At 32.9% G+C, this 26,311-nt stretch overlaps 1 protein-coding gene across 1 annotated transcript; it reads left to right on the top strand.

Annotated features, from left to right (window-relative positions):
- The first annotated feature begins 20,883 nt into the window (after positions 1 to 20,883).
- Positions 20,884 to 26,004, top strand: LOC111407231 (F-box protein At2g27310-like). Its single transcript, XM_023036598.1, has 4 exons — positions 20,884 to 21,733; positions 23,530 to 23,617; positions 23,812 to 23,949; positions 25,920 to 26,004. Exons 1-4 carry the CDS (start codon positions 20,884 to 20,886, stop codon positions 26,002 to 26,004), a joined length of 1,161 nt encoding a protein of 386 aa, XP_022892366.1.
- Positions 26,005 to 26,311: the final 307 nt, after the last annotated feature.

Genomic DNA, 26,311 nt, shown 5'->3' with positions numbered 1-26,311 from the left:
CTGCTGACACCTCCAGTTAGTATTATTGCTTCGGAGTCTATTTTTATTGTAGGTAAAAGGGTTTTTACCGATATCAGGAACCGGTTGAAAGAAGATGTTTTGGAAGCGTTAATGTGCGTGAAGGATTGACAGAACGCTCATTTTCGACTACAAAATAAATGCGTATAAATTACATATCGTTAGGTAAATGGTATTTGATTTAATAATATTAATCAAAATTTCTTATTTTTTAATCACTAAATTTAATTTTCTTTAAAAAATTGTACACGTTAAAACAAGTTGTTCGTGTACAATTTTTAACTTTGTTTACTTAAAATTAATGTAGTAGGTCCCAAGCCCAAATAAAGAATGAGAGTTTATATTTTATCTACTTTAAAAAGAAATCGAAAAAAATGAATTTTTTGCAAATGTATTTCAAAAAAAATTTCATTACATAAATATTTAATACTATATAGAAAATATTACAATATGACAGAAAAAAGTGTCTTCACTAAATTATTTTTTTTTAAAAATGAATTAAATTATTTGTTTTTTTAACACTTTTTATTTTTTAAAAAAATATTCATTAAATTATTTGTATTTTTCTGTATTTATAATATATAAAAAACTGGGTGAGCTCGTGGGTCGAGCCAAGCTCGCCCAAAATGAACAAGCCGAGCTTGAGCTCAACTCGTTCAAAACGAGCCACGAGCTTGAGCTCGGCTTGTTCAAAACGAGCCACGAGCTCGGCTCATGTCTCGTGAGTTTATGAGCCGAGCTGGCTCGACTCGACCCATTGATATCCCTGACTACTGTCCATCATCAAAGAATCCAATCAATTTCTCATTCATTATTACATGCACAACCAATCAAACCGTTTGGATCTTGATTTTGAAATCAAAGTAAGACAAGTTCATGTTCAAGTGAAGCCCAAAATAATAAAAAAGATTTAGCACCTGTTTGGAGCAGCTTTTTTACAAAAAGAGAAGCAACTTTTTTGACCCTTCTTGGATCACTTGGGACCGACATGTGAGAGTGTTGGTGGGAAAAAATGGCTACAAATGGGTGTAAATGGTTCAAAAATTAAGTTTTTTTGCCCTAAAAATTTCCTCCAAGCATGGGCTTAATAAGTTACCTCCTTTTCTCCACAATTATTAAAAAAAGGAGGGCAAGGCATAGACCCGCCCTGCCCCACCCACCCCCCACTACCATCTCTAATGTTCAATTCTACTCGTGCGCGCAAGTTGGAAATAACAATATATGAGTTCATTAGTCAATTACATCAATTTGGTGTATAATCAATAATATCAAGCTAATTACAATGCAATGTCAATGTGTACAATCTTAAATCTATAATCAATTTGAAAAGCAAGAAGTCAATAAACATAATTTTAATAAATATGTTTGGAATAAAAATGGACATAGATTATTTACCTTCAAGTTGTAAGACAACAAAAGTGCTTTCTTTGTGAAGTTACTTATCTTTGATTTTCAAATTGTTGTGTGTTTTCATTTTCTCTCATTCTCCCCTATTTATAGTAGTAATTGAGAATTGAATTAATAATTAATTTATTTTTCCCTAATCATTAGTTTGCCATCTTTTATCCTATTATGCCATTTGTTATTTCAATATTTAGAGTGGCAAAGTAATATGTGTAGGGTAGCCACCTTATTCCCCTTAATTTTACCACATGTTTTTTTTTTTTTTTTTAAAAACCAAGATCTCAATTCAATTCTTTTCATAAAGTTATAATATCATTAACATGACTTTTTACTATGCTACATGAAATGTACATCACAATATAAAGTATGAATATGTATAGTAAATTTGCTACAGTTTTGGGACGTCAACTTTCATCAAAATTTTGTTTGGTCCATTTGATTTTTCATTATGATTTTCTCGTTTTCTCTTTTGTTCAAGTTAATATATAGTGATTTTTTTGTGCCTCAAGGATATGAACAACAAGAACCGGATATTAACGCGAAGGTTACCATGTTAATCACTAATCTAATTTATCACGTCTTTCTGAGGAGGAATGCCAAATTATAACCCAAGGAAAACAATTAGACGGTAAAATAGACAAATACCATCAAATAAGGATTTATATGTACCGAAATTGAAAGTTTAGGTACCATAGAATGAAGACATAAATGTGGTATTTTGTAAAGTTTGAGGACCTCATTATTCTTCCTTCAAAACTTTTGTCCTGGATAGGATAATATCTTCGGCCTTCCCTCTTTATTGGATCGACCATTCGTGTATCCACCAAAATCCTCTTTTTAGACCTTTGAATTTGAGGGATAACAAGAAGATGCTTACTGTACAAGATTGAATTCAGTAGCTGAAATGAATTACAGAAATTATGAATTCTCTTCCAGCAATTGGATATTTTTCAAAATTACACGTCCAGCATTCTGCCTATTATAAACTCCGTCGATTTTGTGCAAGAACCCCATACACATTCTTCTCCCTCAAAACCTCCGCTCCTCGTAAGTACCCATTTCAGATTTTTGCTTAATTCCCAACTAATATAAACTTTTTTAACTGAATTTTTCGTTTTAAATATGTTTCCCTTTTTCATTTTTTCTCGTGTGCCAGCGTGAGAATTTTCTGGAGATGAGATGAGGTGTTGCGGGAATTTCTGAAAGAAAGAGAATTGACCGGAGATTTTATATCGAAAATACCTGATAAATTTTGGATAAGGGATTTGATTACAAATTCTGCAAACCAAGCAACAACTGAAGAAATGGCTGATAATTTTAACAATGCTACTCAGCTGCCCAGTATGATTACCTACTTTAGCTAGGAAATTGTCATCCTACTACACTGCTGAAGGAGGTGTTCTTTTAAGAGTTTGACGTTACTCTTTCGAAATCAATTTGACAGAATCACCTGAATGTAAAGAATTGATCAACAGGATGTGAAAAGTAATTCGAGCCCACCGACTTCACGATATTTTCTTAAAACGAATTTGCTGCCTTCAATGGTGCTAAAGGCGTCCAGCAATCGTTTTTCAGGATAGAACGAATTTTCGTCTCCTACGGAAGCAGCACTGCAATCTGCAGGAGTTCCAACGAACTCAACGGAGTGTGTTTTATTTCGAGACAATATCAGAACGAGAGAGAAGGGAATGAGATTCAAAACACAGAAAATTTGCAATGAAAATGGTCTGTATTTTATGGTAGATAGGCTGACTATTTATAGACTTGTTCGTGGCCATTCGAACAGTTATCAATTTTCAGACAAACCTCAAAATCTGAACAGACATGCTGTTTTTAAAAGTCGCGTCTGTTAAGTTGGTTAACAGTCGACTGTTTGATCGGTAAACAGACGACTGTTAAAAGAAAATAAAACTCCCGGAATAAGCCAAAATTTAAATTTCATAATGTACCCAAGAATTTGATTATTTACAATTTGGCCCAAAATTTTAAATAAGTTTTGTTCAAAAAGTTAATATAGTGCAAAGGTCCACCCGCAACTGCACCGAACCGGACCGAACTCGGACACGGGCACGTGCTCGTGACGTGCCGAGCATGCCGGCCGGACGGATGGACCCAATAGGATATAGGTATTCCCTCTTCCAAAAACTATTGGTACTCCTTGGGGCCCAAACCCAATTCCAAACTTCCACCTTATAAACCACACCAAAATTTCCTAACTTTCCTATGTGTGATAAGTGTTTGGAAAATCAAATTCTTTCATAATACTTAATTTATGTGGGTTACTTTAACACTTAATATTTCATTCAATTTTAAATGGTTTTCGATAAATAAATATATCACGTTAATCATCTCGCGGAGTAGAATGTGAATATGCTAGGTCCCGTATTAATTAAAAGGTGGGTCCCACTGAAATTTGGGCTCAAAGTTGACCCATTTCATAACCATTTTTTTCCAACAATCCCCCACATGAATGAAATATGTTGACCTTATTCCAAACGATAACATCTGATATATTTTTCAAAGAAAAAATTGAAGAAGACTGTATCGGGATAAGTAGTCAATCACTTTGAACTTTCCCTAGTAAAATCTATTGGATTTCCTTAACCAATCAGTAGTAAGTTGCTTTGAACAATCAGTCGTTTATGAAAACCTAAACAATAGAAGTCACACAGTTTTCTTCGAACACAGATGGTTCTCACGTTTGTGTCCATTTTGGTCTTGGACACCTCCTGATTCATGAGTGGTTTTTAGAGAATTCATCTTCACCTAATTCTCTTAGAAGCGTCCCCTTCTCACTCACATAGGTGATTTTCATAAAGAGTATTCTGCTATACTCCACTTGAACGAATCAAGATATAGAAATAATTAAAAGCGTATCTTAACCTATTTCGCCGCAGCTAGGCACTGGCTCATCATAGGAATGGGTAGAAGTAAAATCTTCCCAGTGTATACTAAGTTTTTCACAGTTCGATTGTCCTATTGAACCTAGATCTTGGGATCTCCAGTTAACTAGGTTGGGTTGCCACCATGGAAACTTTTGATTATTTTATTAGTTTTAATCTCATCCCCTTAGATGAACTTTCGACTTGCTCTCTTGTTAAACTTTTAGTTAGCGGATTCGCAATATTCTCTTTTGATTTCACATATTCTATAGAGATAATGCCTGTAGAGAGCAATTGTCTAACAGTATTGTGTCTACAACGTATATGTCGAGATTTACCGTTGTACATTGCATTTTGTGCCCTACCAATTGCTGATTGACTATCGCAATGGATACATATAGTAGGCACATGTTTTGTCCAATATGGAATATCTTCTAGAAAGTTTCGTAGCCATTCGACTTCTTCTCCGACTTTGTCTAATGCAATGAATTCAGATTCTATTGTTGATCTAGCTATACATGTCTGTTTTGAAGATTTCCATGATATTGCAGCACCTCCAAGTGTAAAGACATATCCACTTGTTGATTTGGAGTTTTTAGTATCTGATATCCAATTTGCATCACAGTATCCTTCAAGTACTGCTGGATATCTCGAATAGCGCAATTTAAAATTTTGGGTATGTTTTAAATACCCTAAAACTCTAACAATAGCATTCCAATGATCAATGCTTGGATTACTTGTATATCGACTTAGCCTACTAATTGAATAGGCAATATCAGGTCGAGTGCAATTCATGACATACATTAAATTGCCAATAATACGAGAGTATTCCAATTGAGACTTACTATCACCAGTATTGGAAACAAGATGCATACTAACATCCATAAGTGTTTTCATAGGAATAATATTATATTTCTTGAATTTATCAAGAATCTTCTCAATGTAATGTGATTGAGACAATATGAGACCATCAGATGTTCTAGAAATTTTAATTCCTAATATAACATCGGCCACACCTAAATCCTTCATTTCAAATTTCCTTGTTAGCATCCTTTTTGTAGTTTGAATTATGGTATCATTGTTACCCATAATCAACATGTCATCTACATATAAACATACCATGACATATCCATTTGGAGTGTTCCTGACATAAACACATTTGTCACACTCGTTAATTTTGAAACCATTTGGCATCATAACCACGTTAAACTTTACATGTCATTTCTTAGGAGCTTGCTTTAATCCATATAGTGATTTAACAAGTCGACACACTTTCTTTTCTTGTCCTGAGGCCACAAATCCTTCAAGTTGCTCCATATAAATTTTTTCATCTAATTCCCCATTCAAAAATGTCGTTTTAACATCCATTTGATGTATATCCAAACCATTCAATGCTGCTATTGCAATAAGCATACATATGGATGTGATTCTTGTCACAGGAGAATAGGTATCGAAATAATTAAGACCTTCTTTTTGTTTGTAGCCTTTAGTGACAAGTCTTGCTTTATATTTGTCAATTGATCCATCTGTTTTCATTTTCCTTTTGAAAATCCATTTACATTCCAAAGGCTTATTACCGAGAGTGAGGTCTACTAATTCCCATGTATGATTTTGTAGTATGAATTCAATTTCACTATGAACAACTTCTTTCCAATATGAAGCTTTGGTTGATGACATAGCCTCTTTAAAACTCGAGGTTCATTTTCTAACAAATATGTTAGAAAATCAGACCCAAAGGAGGTTGACGTCCAAGCCCTCTTACTTCGTCTAGGTTGTTCATTTATAGATTTTTGATCTATAGTCTCTTCGTTTTCACGAGATCTCTTTGCGAATTTGATTCACCTTGCATGTTATAAGGAAAAGTATTTTCGAAAAATGTAGCATCCCTTAATTCAATAATTGTATTAACATGCATATCAGGTATTTCAAACTTATATACCATAAATCTGTACGCATTACTATGGTAGGCATAATCAATGAATACACAATAGGATATAGGTCTTTCCCCTTCAAAAAACTATTGGTACCCTTTGGGGCCCAAAACCAATTCCAAACTTCCACCTTATAAACCACACCAAAGTTTCCTAACTTTCCTATGTGGGATAAGTGTTTGAAAAATTAAATTCTTCCATAATACTTAGTTTATGTGGGTTACTTTAACACTTAATATTTCATTCAATTTTAAATGGTTTTCGATAAATAAATATATCACGTTAATCATCTCGTGGAGTGGAACGTGAATATGCTAGGTCCCGTATTAATTAAAAGGTGGGTCCCACTGAAATTTAGGCTCAAAGTTGACCCATTTCATAACCATTTTTTCCAACAGAAGGATTATCCGTAGCCCCCACTAGATTTATTGAAACTAAGGTTTAGTTTATCGGAAAAGATTCATCCTTTTTTCATTTATAATCACGATTTTTATTTAATTTTTTGTTCATAGTCTACTGGTGAAGAAAATGATGGTGGGTTTTTGAAACTGAAAAGAACCAGTGAGTGGCTATTAGGGGACAACAAATCAGTGCCAATGAATAAGAAAATGGTCATTGGAGTATATTTAATTATAGCAACTCTTTTAAATTTTCTTTTTCTCTGTAAAGAATATGGTAGAATAATTTATGCGAATAATCTAATTAATTGTTTATGATGATTATAGGAAGTACGAGACTACTGTGAGAGAAGGAAAAGACTGGATTTCCTCCAATATGAAGCGGTAAGATATGTCTGAAATTCCATTTTTTACTACCATTGTTTATATAACTTTATTATATAGGTTTATTTATGTTTCTGAGCCCGATTAGCTTCACATTTTTCCTTCAATTATTGGAATAACTAAAGTTAGTTGCCACTGCTGAACTTCATCTGTCTCTGTCATCTATGTTGTTTTGGCTTATTTTTTAAGTTGTGAAATTATTAAAATTACAAAAAAAGTTAGTTAAACAAAGAAATGAAGTTTTTTTGTTTTTTTTTTTTTCTGAAGAAAGTATGTGGCCACTACTGAACTTCATTTGTCTCTATCATCTATGTTGTTTGTGAAATTATTAAAATTACGAAAAGGACTAGTTAAACATATTGTTAGTGGTATACTGATGTTTTCCCATAGATTCAAATTGGCCAAGGTTAATTGCAATAAAAATTTTGGTTAAAAATTTTTGGCATGTAAACAACTTATATGTCATAACTTTTATTGTGAAATATATGAGAGTTTGTTTGGGAAGTGTGTGTAAATGGTTAAATTGCAAACAAATAGAAATGAGTGGTGAATAAGTGGAAGTACTTTTGGGTTCCTCGAAATGCATGGATAAAAAGTGACTTTAGTGGTTATGTACATAAGCTAATATAGGCTTAGTTTTTAAGCTCATTTTACTAGTGGTCAAAATCTAGGATACATCCACACCCTCCTGGGGCCGACGATTCTTTGTTTGACACAACACTGACACGTATTCAGTACGATGCTAACATGTGTTGGAAATGCTGAGGCGCGTCCAAATTATTTATATGATTTTATACCGTTAAACACGTCACCGACACATTGTTGTCGGACACCCACACTACAACAACATATCGAAAACACCAAATGCCGTGTCCAATATTTTTTGGATTTTGTGTAGTTGAACAAGTTTTCAATACGCTAGGAGACATACTGACATGATATCTATATGTCATCGACACTAGTCGAAAATCTTGGTGGCATGCCCAAATTATTTTTTGATTTTGTACATCTGGGAGTACATTGTTGACATGCTGGGAAGTACCTTGTCGACAAGTTAGAATTAAGCAAAATGATTTTTTTATTTTTTTTATTTTTGCATTGTAAATAATAAAAACATGAAAAAATTTAATATTATTTATGTCAGCATGTTGGGACACGTCGTGACGGTACTTTTTATAAAAATTACGTATCAGAGTGTCCATGTTATATATGTTCGATACTCGTGTCCATGTCGGTGTTTCTTAGGTCATAATGATCTTTTCTAACTTTAAGTGTTAGATGAGAGTTGGATATAAACGATTTTGTTGTAAAACTAAAAGATAGCAAATGAAAATGTACTTCATTTTTGTTGCTCGTGTCAAAAGCATTGTCGGAAAGCTTGTTAGTTTTTATAGTAGAAGTTTTTCTGGCACTTGTTCTTAAGAATATGTAGAAGTGTTTTTCTATCAATTCGATGAGTAGACATGGTCCACGCGGAATTTTCTTTTCCGCGGACCCTAAAGATGCCGACTTAAAGTTACTTGCATGGTTGTTACCTGCCAGGGATTAAATGTACATGTATGTCATAAGTTCTCGATCATAGAGTGCTAGAGGTTATGTTTATTGTAGGATTTTCATGAATCCAATCAACACTCAAAAGGAAGTACTGTTTTTTCTAGTTGGAAATGTGATTATGAATCTGGCTATTTTTTAAATATTTTGATGAGGACATCTAATTTTGGGCTAGTTTAGCATATTTGCTTTGGGCTACTATTGGGCTAGTTTAGCATCTTTTATTTTTGGGTTGGCCCAAGCCATTTTTCTTTTGTGTTGTATTTTAAATTAGGCAACCTTTTGTAAGGGAGAGACAGATTGATTGAATGAATTGAAAGTTACAGACTTTTCCACCGCCCTCTTCTTCTCGTCTCTCCTTCTTCCTCTTCCTTTTCCCAGTTTCTTCTTCTCCCCTTCTATGCTACATCAAAGTGGTATCAAAGCTAAACTTGGGAAGTATTTTAGGAGTTCATCTCTTCTACGGCCTAAAAGTTCTACTACCTGCAATCCATAGCTCACCAACCATACCCAGTATCATCCTATTCAAAATGAAAACTTCAAATTCGTTGCTGCAGAACCTGGTCACCACCTCCACCTTCTCTGCATCTGTTCCTATCCACCACCCCTTCCCCTGAACTACCCAATACACAATTCCCTATCCCACAAATAACCTCCACACGTCAACAAGAAACCCATAAAAATCCAACATAACCCATTTCGCGCATAAAGAAACCACCATCTCGCACTACTACCCAACTAATACAACCTTCGGTAGCTCTTGTACATCACTGCCAACAACCTAAAACCCAGTAACCTATTAATTATGCGACAGCCCATACACAGAAAACTCTAATCCGACCTAAAATCATCAGCATTCTTCCTCGCGCCACCTCGAGCCACGATAGTCACACCTACCATCGGCTTCCACCTCCGTAGATGTCATTACCTTTTTTCAGGTCGCTACCTCTGTTTTTTTCTCCAGATGAACACTGATCGCCAGTCATCTTCCAAGCAACATCGCTTGTCCCACACACCAACAACTTCCACCGCCATAGCCCTCAATTTCCCATTTTCCCTTGCGTGAATCTCTGTCCCTAATTTTACTTTGGGCCTTGGTGTGTTAGTTGGGTAATGTATTAATATTGGGCTATATGTTAAATGGGTAGTGTGTAATTTGGGCCTCAACTTATGTCCCTATCTCCTTTATTTTGTTTATTTAAGAGTTAATATTTGAATTGATTTGTGTTTCAAAAAAAAGGCCAAAAAAAGAAAAAAGAAAAAAAAGTGAAGGAAAAGAAATTTTAAAGAAAAGGTGAAAAAAAAAGAGAAGAAAAGAAACAAAAAAAATCGAGAATTTTCTAACATTGTTTTGCAAGCATATTTTAGTTTGATTGATTAGTATTGCGTTTCAACGAACACTAGAATTTTTTGTCTTGACATCTCAAAGAATAAGCAAAGCGTCTCCACGAACGAGGAAAGTTACTAATTTATCTATCTTTGGTTTATATTCCTGTTCATTTAAAAATTGCATTGATTAATTTCTTTTTGCTGCGATATTTCTCTCTTTTATCTAAAATTCACATAACCAACACCCTAGACTTATTCAAACTCTTGTCTTGTTCACTTTTCACTTTTAACCTTTTACGCCATTACGTTGTTGACTATTATTTGACCTGTGCTTTGTTATTTTATATAGATCAGCAGTATTAGCTTGCTTTATTAGGATTTACATAATCCCAAAAAAAAAAAAATTTACAATTGCTCAAATCTATATTGTCTTTATGTGCAATTATTGTTCATTGATCTCCTCATACATTGCATTTCTTCATTAATACATTACATGCAACTGCGGGTGGTCATCTTGTCATCCCTAGTGCTAATACTTTGACCATGGATCCTTCTCAATTTGATGCATTATCACGACAATTAGCCCAACTTGTCACTAACCAACAACAGTTTCAGACTCAATTAGCGATTGTCCAATCTAATATAGCTACTACTCGTCAGGAGAGAAAGAACCTAGCTGCTAAAATGAGCCATTTTAAGCAAATTCCGACTGACGTTCATAAATCTAAAGTGATGCATAATAGACAATATCATCATTGATAGAGTGATAAAAAATGCTTTTGACACGATCGTAGGTATAGGGATCAGGTTCGTGAGCGAGAACGAGGTTGTAATTGTCACAATATTCATTCACTTTATCTTCATAAGGAGAGTTTCTTTAGAGGCATTAAATTAAATACTCCTCCTTCTTTTTATGATTGCTTAGATTTTGAAGTTTTTACTCAATGGACTGCTCTTAAATGAGGAAATCGGTTAGTGACTGAGTATATTGCACAATTTGAGGAATTTCGAACCAAATGTCATGTCATTGAGGATGAGACCACGACTTTGAGTTGGTTTAGCCAAAGTCTAAGAGATGATCTTAGACGTAAGTTTTTCCTTCAAGCTGTCACTACTCTTGATCACGCTTATTCTAGGTTTGCTGTCATATTCATGGAGGAACTCCATGGTCCAAAATTCAAGACTGAGAATAGAGGAAAGGAGAAGATGACTATTGCCATTTCATGTGCCATGCCATCACCTGATTTCATTTCAAATCTACCACGTGGGATTTTCGTCTGCCATGTGACACATTCCGTTAATTTAGTAGACATAAACAAGAAGGGTGAGCATGGGTAAGTAATTGGATAGATTGACAAGCAACTAGTTATGTTTTGTTGTTTAGTGAGCAAGTAGTAATATACATTAAAGTTGGGTGAGCATTCGTTCAACTGACAAAAAGGGATGTTAGAATATTCGATTAAAATTTTGACTGTCACTAATTAAATAGATTATGAGAGCAAAATTGGACAGACGTCTTGAAGACTTGCTATAATAACACTTGACAGAAGAAAATTTGGTTCTTTAATTTATTATTATTTTCAAGGATAAATTGGAAAATCATTGGGGTTTTGAGTAGGCTGCCAATTATTTAAACATGTTTCTTACTTTGTGGCCTAAGAAAGAAGGGAAGTGCAATATGTACATAATTATTTACATAATGGTGTCCATAATTACACGTAGTACTGAATTCAACGTTTAATTCAAATCTGACACTTGCACATCAACAACCGAATGATTGTCACATCACATTATGAACACCATTATGTATAAGTAGAATTTTTCAAGAAACTAATATCTTTTCATATTTCAATGAATACCAAAGATTTTTTTTCTTTGGTACAGTTGAGGTAAATAACTCAATTTCTATATTAGAAAAATTGTTAAAAATTGAACAAATAAGTTCAGGTGATGTGCTTTTAGTAAACTAAAAATAAATTGTGCTCGCAATAGTGAGATTTCAATAAAACGCTGAAAAAATTAAGTAATATATATTTCTCGCAACAGTTTGTTGGCATCAAATAATTGATTTTATTGCATTGCACGTGAAAATAGTGAAACGTAACCTTTAAACAAGAAAAACTAAAATAGTGAAGAGTAGACTAATATTAATATAGCATGTTGTTATTGTAAATGATTTATTCTATCATTGATCTTATAGTATTTTTAATATTAAAGTAAACAGAACCATAAAATTATTTACACCTTGTCGAAAACAAAATTATACTAAAATCTAACGAGTATCCTCCACAAGTAGATTCGAAGAAAAGAAAGAAAAATTTGAGAATTTTAGTGCTAAAATGTTGTGAAAAACAAGTTAATTTAATCAATGGTCACTGAATTTTAATATAGGTTACTACGTGTTCATCAAAATTTATTAAGTTACTCGTTATTCACTGCTTTGATATAACTTGCAAAAAGTTATTCGTTACTTACTCAAATTTGAACAAAATTATTCATTCATCACCCATATCATTTTCATTTGTCCACGTCAATATGACGGATGAAAAAAATCTATATGACCCTAATGCGTTTTTAAATAAAAAAAAAATATGGACAAGAAAATCTACGTAGCGCACAACTAAAATTGTCTATGTGATCGTATGATGTGGTCTACTATGATCACATGAGCAATTTTTGTCGTGCACCACATGGATTTTTGTTTATGCTGTTACTTTTTAACTCTATCAATGTTATGTGAGATTTTTCATCTGTCATGTTGATTTTTGTTCAAATGAACTGATGAAAATGATATGAGCGATGAATGTGTAATTTTATTCAAATTTGGGTGAGCAATGAGTAATCTTTTAAATTTTGATGAGCAAGCAGTAACCTATTACAAAATTCATTAAATAGTGTATAGCTTTATAAATTTCAATGAACGAGTAATAACCATAGCAAAGTTCAATGAACATTGATTAAATCAACTCTGCGAAATACAATAAATTAGGCCACGTCAATAAATCGTAATTAAGGAAGTGGTTAACCCATCCTTGTCACGTAGTCCCATGCATAGGCCAGAATGGAAGTTGTGAAACTCATGAGTTCTCTGTCTATAATATCAACCCAATAAGTTGGTCGGAAGTTGTATGTGCATACTAAAAAAAAAAAAAGGTTAAACCCTAACCTTAAGGGTCCCCCACCACCCCTACCCTGAAGTATCGTGAGGGAGGTAAATCGCAGGCTATGCTTCCAAGGTACAGGGTGAAAGGCTGCTTGTACACTTGCACTTACCCAAGAACCAAATCCATATTTCAGGATTCGAACCCTTGACGCAGCAATCTCAAGCAAAGCTGAATTTCTCCGCCCTCCCCTTTTACCACTTGGAGATGTGCCCTGGGGGCTCGTATGTGCATACTCTCATTGGTGCATGTACGTTTAAAGGTGAAAATTTGGATATTATGCTTAGGCACAATTCGATACAGTGAGAATATATTTTGTGAAAAATAAATTTTTTTTTTTTTGAGAATGTGTAATTAATAAGTAAGAAAAAAATGTGTAAAATCATTTTATGGGGAGAATGCGTTTTCAAAATGAATTTTAAAGGGAATTGAGTTTTTAAAAATTGGGGCTAAAAAGAAGTTTAATAAAGTCGACTTCTTAAAATAACGTTATAATAATTGTATCAAAGCCCATAAGCATAATTTGATACATTTAGACCCCAAACAAAGTGTTGGATATCAAAATTGATGTTTTGAAATGAGCTATCATTTTCGTGACTTCTCTCATAATCAGACAATAACAAAATTCTGTTCACAATAGGAATCTTTATGAATAACGAAAATACGGACTATCGACTGCTCGTAAATTGTGTTTTCAAACACATGTAGAATTATGAATGAAACTAACGACTGTAATCTTTAAGTTGTACGAGAAATTTATAAATGATGAAATCAATTAATTATTATCTTTAATGTCAAAGTGTATAAATGCAATTCCTATTTCAATCATGAACAATTTGATCAATGATTTTATTGCATTGCATATGAAAATAGTGAAAAGTAACCTTCAAAAAAGAAAAACTAAAATAGTGAAAAGTAGACTAATATCAATATAGCACGTTGTTATTGTAAATTATTTATTCTATCATTAATCTTATAGTATTTTTACTATTAAAGTAAATGGAACCACAAAAGAAGAAATTTTTGTAAATTTTAATTGTCATTTGAATTAAAATTTGGAGAAAAGGCAAAATTTTCATTTCAAGATGAAAAGTTTCATCATTTACATTTTCATCCCGCTTGAAAACCAATTTATACTAAAATCTGAAGTAGTGAATATCCTCCACAAGTAAATTCAGATCTTATGATCAATCACTGTTTCGAAGAAAAAGAAACAAACAATTAATCTGATTGTATAGATTAATTGATCACAGAATGATGCCAGAAGAGAGAGGAGATCGGGTCCCACCCGTGTATAAAAAATTGACAAAAAATTGTGGGCGCCACGCATTTGTGTCTTATATGTAAAACTTTTGTGAACCTTCTTTCTGTGAATGAAGCACTCCACAGAAACAAATTAAAAAAAATGAAAATTTTAGTACTAAAATGATGCGAAATACAACAAATTAGCCCAATTAAATAAATCGTAATTAAGGAAGTGATGAACCATCCTTGTCGCGTTGTCCCATGCATCCGTCCAGAATGGAAGATGTGAAACTCGTGAGTTTTCTGTATAATATCAACAACCCAACGAGTTGGTCGGCCGTAGTAACCTACCTACTCTCATCGATGGACGTTAAAGGTGAAATTTTTTATATCATGCTTAGCGATATTTGATAGAGATTTTTTGATATTATATTTTGTGAAAAGTAATTTTATTTTTTTCCGCGAAATGTGTGATTAAGAAAAAGTTATGAGTTCACATGCAAAATTTTTTTATCGTGGAAATGTATTGTTGAAAATGAGTTTTGAGAGAAAATGGAGTTGAGATTTGCTGTCCATTCAATTAATTTTTGACATGTCATTGATAATTTACAAATTTACCCTATTAACTTCATCGCTGACCCGTTGAATTGATGATGTGTCGAGGATTAATTGAATGGGTAGCAAAATGAACAACAGATTTCGACTCGGGAAAATGAGGTTTTAAAAATAGGGACTAAAAAGAAGTTTAATAAAATTGACTTTTTAAAATAATGTTTTGATAACTTTATCAATTAAGCCCCTAAGCATAATTTGATACGTATGAACCTCAAACAAATTGTTTTATTTCAAATTTGTTGTTTTGAAACGAGTCATCATTTTGTGACAAAATGTGAAAGGTAAAATTTCTACGTCTTTTAAATATGAAAATCAATATATAAAAATTTGAATTGTTCTTATTAAGGCCGATATTTTAAAACCATTGACTCATCAAGCTTAGACCTGTTACATAGTCGAACTTGACTTGATTTTGAATAATAACACAAATGAATTTTAGTCTCTCACAATCAGACAATAACCAAATTCTATACACAACAACAATCTTTATGATGAATATCGAAAAATATAAACTTCAACTACTCATAAATTGTGTTTTAAATATTCGTACAACTGTGGATGAAACTAATGATTGTAATCCTTAAGATGTTCGAGAAAATTAAGAACGACAAATTTGATGAATTATTATCTTTAATGTCAAAGTGTATTAATGCAATCCCTATTTCAATCATGAAAATTTTGATCAATGACCTTATCTTCACATACATTGGTATAATCCTACAAGTGGAAGTGCCACTAGACCCAATTTGTAATATTCTTTCAAATAGATAATGAGTTGTTGTCACAAAATTCTTAATACACCAAGTGGTACTTGTAGACTCACCCACGGCTGATATTAATGGACGTATGACATAATTTTGTTAGGGGATAAAATTTTCTCCTAACAAGATATTTTCATGTTACTATCATAATATATAATAAAAGTTATTCTTGCCTTTGCTCTCTATTTCCAGGATTAAAATTATAATCGAAAATTAAAATATTATTGAGTTGATAATATGTATACGAAACATTTTTTTCTTTCTCTTGCTTGGGATTAATATTAGGGTCCGTTTGATTGTAAAAATGGAATTGAATTGAAAACAAATTTAGGGAATTGAATTGCCTAAAAATTATTTTTCTGAGAATTGTAAATTATTGTGTTTGATTGGTATAATTTTTCAAGGAGAAAATGTTAACATAAAAGTATTTTTTGGTGTTCGTTTGACTTTATTTTACATGAATATTATCAATTAAAGGGATAGATTTTAATGATATTGGGGATGAAATTTGTTTCCATTGCCAACCAAAAAAATTCAAGAAAGTCATCTATTTTTTGGTGTTCGTTTGATTTTATTTTACATGAAAATTATCAATTAAAGGAAAATATTTTTTTACAATTATTCTTAAAATTTGTTTCCATTGTCAAAAAATTAAAAATAAATAAATAAATAAAAATAAACAAAAAACAAAAATTGCAACATTAATCCGAAAAAATGAATTCTCACCATTTTGATGGGAATTCATTTTCCTCAAAAAGAAGGAAAACGTCTATGTGGCATCAAAATGTGGAAAATGAATTTCAAGGAAATTTTTGACAATCAAACACCAAAAAAATGAAAATATGGAATTACAATTCCATTTTCCATGAAATTTCCTACCTATCAAACACACCATTAGATTTGGAAATTAAAGTTTCAAGTTCTTGTCATAAATTTAGTCCTGTCTAAAATAAATAAGGCATAAAAGACTCTGATAACATAAATCAAGAATTATAGAGGAATTCGAGGAGGAGAGAAAGTATTCAAATCTAGAATTATTTATTTATTTATTTATTTTTGGATATGGATGAATGATGGATATTTTTAGAAAATTGATGAATTCTTTGCATTAAAGATGTTCACAAAGACAACGGCGGAGAGTTATCCATAAGATTATTACTAATTACACCCCAATCAACATGAATTGGACCAACCATTAATTATTAACATGTCCATTCATTAATTATTAATACAATTACTATGTGCATCATCTAGAATTATTTATTTATTTATTTATTTTTGGATATGGATGAATGATGGATATTTTTAGAAAATTGATGAATTCTTTGCATTAAAGATGTTCACAAAGACAACGGCGGAGAGTTATCCATAAGATTATTACTAATTACACCCCAATCAACATGAATTGGACCAACCATTAATTATTAACATGTCCATTCATTAATTATTAATACAATTACTATGTGCATCAACTGATAAGATTATCCCTGTCTCTATTAACACGTTTAATATTAGCTCCTTAATTCTGACTAGATTTTTTTAACCACTAACTTAGCCCATGTTCGACTTATGTTTATAAAAAACAATTATAAGTACTAAAGTCACTTTTTATATATGCATTTTGAGGGATTTACAAGTACTGCCTATTTATTCACCAAGATCATTTATATCTATTTATAATTTAAACAATTTATAAGCACTTCGTAAACATTGTTTAATGACGTGAGATTGATCTCTTAACTCAACTCATCTTTTTGATAATCATTTATCTAATATAAACAGTGGATCCTAAGAAATGTGCAGTTAAACAGTATATAAAAGTTATAAATTATAAGAAATATTTGAGTAAAAATTATCTTTCACCTGCTTATTTGTTTAAAAAATATTTGTCAGTTATACTAATATGTTAGGGTTACAAACACTCCACTTTTAAACACGAACTTTAGAAATAGAAGAGAGGAGACCACTTTTATTGGGAAATATTGACACAATGTTGCTGCCCAAAATTGACTTGCAATCCTATTGAAGTTCCAATGGGACCAAAAGACATTTAAATGGCACCAACCTCTTGAAAATTGGAATTTCAAATGAAACCAATACAAACACTAGTGGGTAACATATTTTCCTAGTCAATATTCACCCTACCCTAAGAAAGGCATTTCTTTTGCATTTAGCACTAAATAACGAGATCGACAAATTTTTTCTTCTTGGTTTATGTTAAAATAGTACAGTCTTCATATAGATACACATTAATGAATAATTTAAATTTTTTATTACTTCTCTGATTGACATAAAGTTTATATAAGTTAGAACCTATTAATATTTTTTAACTTGAATTTGTTAAAATTCAACAATTTGACTAGATTAAACAAAATTACAACTTGGGATAACATCTCCGACATATAACAAATTCTTCCATATGTCTTAAATAGTCAAGAAAACCCTTAAATATCTAAAGCTAATTTGATTTGGATTGAACTGCATGAAAATGGACCTCTGCCACAATAAGGATACCTGATAGCGATCAAATTGAGTAATTTTGTTGAAGGGGAAATGAGCTCGATCACATCTCTTAATTGACCTATACCTGACTCTAAAGGAAAGCTACACTTATTTGAAAATAAGAAACTTGCCGGTTTTTGAAAGAAACTTGATCTTACTTTTAAGACAAAGTCCGATGGACATCATTGATAGTGACATCTTTGTTTGCACACATTGGAGAAAGTGCCCCACTAGTGAAATTGATCCATTTACACTTAAATATGGAGTTGAGGAAATTTGTTCATTGTATTTTATCAAACAAGACTTTAATATTTCCTTTTCATCATTGTTATAAACCCACTTGATAAGAAAATATTTTTATTTTCCAACCTAATTATCCTCTGGCAATTCTTCGATAAATTCATAAAGAAGAACTCAAAATTGGCCGACTTCACAGTACAGCCTTTGTTCTGTTGGAATTTCATGTTTGGTAAATGACGAGGACACGTCTCTACTCTATTCATTATGATCGTACATACCTTTGCCGTTTTCATGTTGACATACATTAAAATCAATTTAATTTTGGATTTTGCCACTTTCACATAAAATTGTAACAGATACAGTGATATAGTCCTTGTTGGCATTAGATGATTTGATGGGGGGATGTTTATTGTGTTTAAAATTGTCAAATGATGAAATATTATGTGACATTATGTCAATAATTATGTTACTGTGACATGATTAATTAGTTTTTTATTTTTATTTTTTTCACTTTCCATTTTTACGTTCTTAATTTCTTTTTACTTGCATATTGACAAAGATATTTGCCAATAATGCTCGTGGTTTAGATTACGAACCTCGGTCAGAAGGGTGCTTTTCGCTCTAACTATGGCTCTTCTTCGATGACATATTATATGGTGCTAGATTCTTGTTGTTAACCGTTCTTAATTTTCAGGTACAAATGATCCCCATGCTTAAAAAAGGCTGGACTATTGAAGTGCTAGTCGATACTTTACTTGATATGGACAACCAATGAACAAATATAAATAAAAAAGTTACGTTAATTCTTTGTTTGTGTAGAAGTATAAATTCTTCTTTGTCGCATTAGCATAAAACCAAACTAGTTGAAGTTTAATTGGACATTCCTTGATAATAGAAGATTTCAAAATTACTGATTTGTAAAGTGGTTTAGTTTAATATTCATCAACTCGAAACTAGGCTGAATCATACTATTTGCTCTGAGGGAATAATAATATGTAGTATCACTGGTATTTAATATTAATTTAGGTGACAATAAATTTACAACTGCCAAGGTACAATAGGGGCTCTTTGCAAATAATGTTGCGTGGTAGCACCTGCACTTAGTACTAATGTAGGCGACAATGAACCCTATAATTGCCATGTGTATAGCATTTATGTCATGTTTGCTGTGACATGATTGAAGAACATGACTAATGCAAAAAGACAACGAGCGTTTGAGGCCTACATTGCCCTAACTAATTCAACGTGTCAAAACATATCCTTGGAGTGCGAATGATGTCATTTAACACTAGCAATCATCATCAATCTACATGACAGTAAATACTTGATTAATTGTCTAATTAAGGGTGGGCACAAATCGGTTCGGTTCGATTCTCTTTCGATTCTAAAAAGAATCAAATCGAACCAAAATTTTTGTGTATCTATTAAATGGAATCGTCGAGTCCAAATATAATTATAGAACGGATCTAGTTCGGTTCGATTCTATACTATAATTAATTTTTTTAATATTTATAACAACATTATATAAATACAACTAATGATACATTCAATGGTTTTGGAATATCAGAGACTAGTAGATTATCTTATTCAAATGATCGCTACGGTCAAAGTTTCGATCAATCGGAGGTCACAGCGTCGGCCAACGATTGTATAAGTTTTGGAATGTTAGCGAGGTCGCGAGAGTCGAGACAACGTTATGCACTTTAGTGTAGGTGTTTATGGTTATTTAGTGGATTAAATTTTGTTGGGCTAAGAAATAAAACAATAAAATGGGTAATTGGGTCAAAAATTAAAAAATTAGAAATGAAACAAATTATTGGCCAAAAATTTGGATTTAGAAATTGTTAATTTGTTTAAAAAAATTAAAATTAAAATAATTTGATTTACTCAATATAAAAAAAATAGAAAAATTCGGTTCTTATTCGATTCTTGGTTTAGAATCGAAAATCGAACCGTACCCGTCGGTTCTCAATTCAAATATCCGTTCGGATATTTAATTTGATAAAAACTGTCAGGTTCGGTTCAGTTCGGTTCGAGAGATTTGCTCAGCCCTATGTCTAATGGAGTTGTGATACATTTTAACATATTGAACAATGTACAAGGAGTCAATGGCAAATAAACTAATGATTATTTCTACTCATGAAGAAGATTGAGGGTACTAACTGGAAATAAGCTAAGCCACCTTCAGCATAATCACTTTTTACCGTGTAAGTGCTTTTTCAAATTATAAATGAATGAGAATTAATGAATATAATGGTCCTTTTTCTCTTATCACATTATAGGAATAAAGTCAAAGTTCAAATGTGGAGTCTACTTTACTCGGTTCAAACAAACCAAATATTGTAACATGCCACAGTTGACTCTATCTTTGGTCAAATCCATTCCCCTATAAAAAGCCAATTCCAAATACCCCATTTTTGTCCTGAATAAATCCAAACAACCAAAAATCTAACAATAGATTCATGTCTTCGTGTTCCACCAACACCACGGTCCAAACCACCGATCAAGGCGGCGGAAACACCAGTATCGCCGCCATCCATCCTGATATCATTCAATCCCACATCTTGAATAGACTTGATGGACAAACTATTGCTTCCACCACCTGTGCTTCAAAACAATTACATTCTCTTTGCACAGAAGATAATCTCTGGAGGGATATTTGCAACTCCACCTGGCCCTCCACCACCGACCACCGTGTCAGAGACGCCATTTCCGATTTCCCTTCCGGCCACCTCTCGTTCTACTCACAATCTGTCCCTGCTCTCCACCACCGCTGCCGCCCCAAAAAATCACATCTGCTGCCGAAGACATCAGAGCTAATATCAGCAGTGGATATTTACTATGATGAAAAGTTGATATACTCCAAAGTTATGGTAACGGAAACCCTTTCAGGATGGTTCTTGTGTTCACCCTTCAGGCTGGACCTTCTGGACCCAAAAGAGACGGTGCCGGTGAAGTTCGACGTCGAGGAGGGCGATTGCCGTACCCTTCTAGAGCAGCGCATGAGAGTAAGCTGGATTTTAATAGACCCAAAAAGGAAACGTGCAGCGAACGTGGCAAGCATGACGTCGGTGGAAACGCGGCGACACTGGCTTACCGAGGACATACAGCTGCGTTTCGCCATCGTAATGCCCGCCGGCGGCGGGGATTTGGTGCAGTGTGGCGTGGTAGTTACTTGCGGGGGGAAAGAGGGAGGAGATTTACAGGTAAGGGAGGTGACACTTCAAGTAGGGGACATGGAAGGGAAAGTCTTGAATGGGAGTGACATTTTGGGAATTTTACATGAAGCCATGGATGGAGAAAGAAAAAAAAGTAACAGAGATATAGAGAGAGAAAGTTATGAGAAGTTCTTGAAGATGAAGATACAGTGTAGAGAGAGAAATCAGAGGCGGGAGAGGAGCTTGGATATGATGTGTATCGCCACTGGAGTCACCATTTTCTTTGCCTTGTGCTTCTTGACTTTGCTTCGTTAATTTCATAGTTATTACAGAGTTTTACAAGGTTGAAGGAAATTGATTTTCTTTTTCCTAAGATATTTTTATGTATTTTAAAGATTTTATGAAATTAGGAAAAGGTTTGGTACGTTGGAAGATGTATACAATACAAATATAAAATTCATTTTTTCTTTAATTTCTCTATTGAGAACATTTTTGTTGACTTTATTGCTTTACTTAAGATATTTAATTTGAAGAAAGAAAGATAAATCATTCGTTTCTATCGAATCTTATAGAAAACATAATAGTAATGTATCGAAGGATGTCGAAGAAAATTCATTAGAGTGATATTATTGATGTCAATAGAATAAGTTAAAAATATGTCGGAAAAACGATGATTCTTGAATAAAAATTTTTAATCATTTATTTCATTTGATTGAAATTCAAATTGTATAGTGTTTGTCTAATTTCAAATTCATCTCAACTACATTCGCAATAGCTGATACCGAACAAAGGAGCAATATTAGGTAGGGAGGACAATATCTCAACATGCGACACTTTGTACTTGTTTCAAGTTTGGCTAGTATGGTAGAAATAAATTCACAAAGTGTTACTATAAATTAATCAAAACTCAACAGTACTTTAATATCGTGAGAGAAAAGATTTCTTAGCTCATTGTACAAATATACATTTAAGTCACACTAAATTAAGATTGATTTGACAAGCACGTAATCTCGACAGTCATCTCAATTCTCGCAACTCATTTTCAAGAACGAAGACGACATCCGTCTAAATGAAAACAGTTATTTCTTAACTATGCCACATATGTACGAAAAGAGGGTGAAATATTTGAACTTTGAAGTTTATGAAACAATTAACACAATTCCGGTAAATTAAATTTAAAATGGGTCGGGCCTACAGTAGGAGTCCCTCTATCAGATCATATGGATCGAATTTGGTTTAAAATATGAATGAAGATTTGTTCAAAAATACTTGCTTACACTATATTAATTTGGTACTGAATGATGTTACGATCATAAATTGTTCGTAACGAGAAAAATCAAAAATAAAATAAAAAAAGAACATTAGATTAGTTCAGGAAATTAGATCTCTTGAATTGATATTGATAATTCGATAAACTAATAACCTCTCCAAATACCCACAATAAATTTTGGAAAATAATTCGTTTCACACCATGTTTTTTTTCACTCTTAATCCCCTTAAGGAGACTCAAACTCAAGTGAATAACATGTCGGAAAACAAGTCACAAGTAGATAAAACCAAATGTATAAGTTTTATTCAAATGCAATAGCCGACTATTGAAATTAATAATCACAAGGCAAACGATTTTAATTTATAAAAAAAATCCATTTTAGAATTTTCCAACGGTTAATAAAAATGTTTAGCAACATAAAACCAGAAATATAAGTTAACTGCAGGCTAAAATTGTAAACAATGAATCTGGAAGCTGCACACTATGAAACTACAAACTGCATGAATTAAATAGTAATGCGAAAATAATCTGCAAAAATAAATGGAAACTGAATCTGCAAAGAAACTACACGAACTGCAACGAAATAAATCTATAGAAAGAAAACACAAACTGCAACAGATTTCAAACCGAGGCATGTGCGTGCACAGTTTCCTTAAGACGGTTTCGTTCCCTCACCGTAGGTGCTGGAGGTTCAGTTCGAGCGGCTGTCTCCCAGGATACAACGGTAATAAGCAGAATCCGAACACCGCGGTCCTACTTTGGCGAACTGTACGTGACTGGAAGGGAATAGAGACTACACTGTATGGAAACTAGAACTGGGAGGAAAATTGGGAAGAATATTTTCGTTTATAGAGAGAGATTTTCGTTCGTGTGTTGAACTGTTGGAGTGAGCGTCCCTTATATAGACTGAGTCCTGTTCATTGGAGTCACTGGAGTTACGACATTAACCATTGGAGTTTCAGCTTTTCAGTTCTAGCAATAAACATTGGGAGTTTCTGTAGTTTAGAAACTCCAAAGTTATTGGAGAAAGCCAAAAAAAAATTGGCAAAACGTGGGCTCTCTGATGGGGCCATTTTTGCCTTATTCAGTCCGACATTCGTGTGCGTAGGTCGCGCCCGCACCCAAGTTCAAGGTCCGAAGGTCATTTCGGTTCGTGATTTGCACCCCTCTGCGCGGGCACGTGGAGAGAACCTCTATACTACACATGATTACACATCTCCAAAGCATAACCATATATAAAGTTGTTTAAGTTTCCTTGGTTTTCTTATGTAGGATAAATGCATTTTTTTCTTACAAAACCAACTTCCAATTTCTTATTCACCCAAACTTCATTTTTGACAAATAAATACATGAAATCGATATTCTCGCGGAGAAGAACACATATCAATTTTGATATTTCACATTGGACCAACGGATCCCATCGAAAATTGTGTCAAAAGTGAGAACTCAATTTTTTCCAACGTAACATGGTAAGACTTCACTCTTACATTTAGAGTTAGACCTAGTTTATTGGACCATTTTACATTATTTGAAATATATATGTGTGTGTGTGTGTGCGCGCGCGCGCGCGCGAAAGAGTTGAATTGAGTAAACGGAAGTTATCAAACAAAAAATTCCTAATATGTATTATGAACTTTTAAATACATAATCAGTAATTATCTAATATATCCTTTTGGCTGTAAAAGATTTTAAATTGAAATATCATTTCATGTATTTAGAGAGATTATTAATTTGGTACACGATAGGGTGCACAAAAAAATAGCCAAATTGAGAACCAAATCAATCTTCTTGTTTGAAACTATTAGTTCATGTCCTTGTGGACCCTCAATATTTTAGTTTTGAATCGAATTGAATTGTTCGAAAATGTTTGATTTTAAGTTGATTTTAAAATATCGCTTATCGAATCAAGCTATTTCAATTTTTTATAATTGAAAAAATGAATCCCGCTAACCGTTTTCAAAATGTTAAATGAGTGATTAGCTAAAAAGCCCAAACTTCGATAGGGCCCATGGCATATTGTTTTATGGAAGTAGCATGATAAGTATTAGGAAGGCAATCTTGAAAAGTTTTAATTAGTTGTCATTGCAACAATATTCCATACACTACTTTGGTGGAAATTTGAGTGCACATGAGTACAATATTGTCTTCCAAATTTTCAAAGATGTATTATCCATTCAAATATTCAGTATCAGTTTTGAGTTTGCATTCTCCAACATTGGTCAGTTTCTTGATTCCTTTAATAGTTCATTGCGGGCAAAAATAGTTAAGGCCTTAATATATAAAAAGAATTGGTTGCATATACATTTGTTATACTGTTATCATTATATTGTCATAATGTTAAAGGTTAAACCCCAACTTTGAAGGTCCCTACCGTCCCGTCCCTAGAGCATGGTGAGGGTAATAAATCGTAGAATGTGCCCCAACAGGCTAAGGAACAAAATCTTGTCCGTACACTGGTGCCACAAAGAGTTCAATTCCATATATCAGGAATCGAACCCTCACACCGTGGTTGCCAGCAAGGCTAAGATTACCTCATTCCTGTCCTTTGCACCACTGAATTATGCCCCAGTGTACATATTGTCATATTGTTATCATAATACAGAGAGTGAATCATATGTGATAGTTGAATATTTTGCACTAGTTAATACCAATGAGAGGCTAGATTTATTTTCAAATTATTGTCCATGGCATAAGTAATTCTTTTACACTCTTGATAGTTGTAGCCTGATGATCAGATTTTTTTATTAGATTTTTGCATTCTTGGACTGATATTTTAGCAAGTTGAGTAGATATATGAGACATTTACAAGCAAATTTTTGCATTCTCGACTTAAAATTTAGGTTGCACTATCGGCTGATTTTGACACACTTAGACTTAAAATTCTTGTTGCATTATTATGACTAAATTTTTGAACTCCTAGACTTTAATTTACGTTGCATTATGAGCAGATTTTTGCTCACTTAATGTCATTTTTTCCCAAATTGGCTCATAGTAGAAAAATCGTAGATGAATCTTGTTTCTTTCACACATTACAAATGAATTGTTGCTGCTGTCTGCTAATGAATTGCAGATATTGCTTCCAACTGATGTTCGATGGCAGTTGTTTGCTAGTCACTCATGTTGCTAATTGTTATTTGCTTTTAGATGTGTACTAAAGCAATGGATTGATGATGTTGGGGCTACTTGCTATTTTCACTTTGTTGTTTGTTAGTTAAACTTTGTATTATTTTTGTCTAAATATTGGTGTAATGTAACATTTATGTTTAAAAAGTTCCTATTGAAGCTTATATTGAGAATTTTATAGCAATTTAATTAGATTTTAACTTGTTTTAAAAATGCATTAATATTATACCTATTGGTAAACCGTGTTAGATATTTAAAACAATTATATTACCGAGTAATCTACATACAATGCTTGTTTGATAATGGGCATGATAGACTTGACTTACTTTGTTGAAGAGA

This window comes from Olea europaea, chromosome 1, assembly GCF_002742605.1.
Source record: "Olea europaea var. sylvestris chromosome 1, O_europaea_v1, whole genome shotgun sequence".
Lineage (NCBI taxonomy): Eukaryota > Viridiplantae > Streptophyta > Magnoliopsida > Lamiales > Oleaceae > Olea > Olea europaea.
Note: the sequence above shows the minus strand (reverse complement) of the source record. Positions and strands in the feature narration are given on the sequence as shown.

Bases quoted from the DNA above. Each gene is read 5' to 3' on its own strand.
- LOC111407231 (XM_023036598.1), top strand. From the start codon at position 20,884: ATGTCTTCGTGTTCCACCAACACCACGGTCCAAACCACCGATCAAGGC. The intron at 21,734-23,529 runs GTAACAGAGATA...CCCTCACCGTAG, and splicing joins GGATGGAGAAAGAAAAAAAA to GTGCTGGAGGTTCAGTTCGA. The intron at 23,950-25,919 runs GTGCGTAGGTCG...AATGAATTGCAG, and splicing joins TTATTCAGTCCGACATTCGT to ATATTGCTTCCAACTGATGT.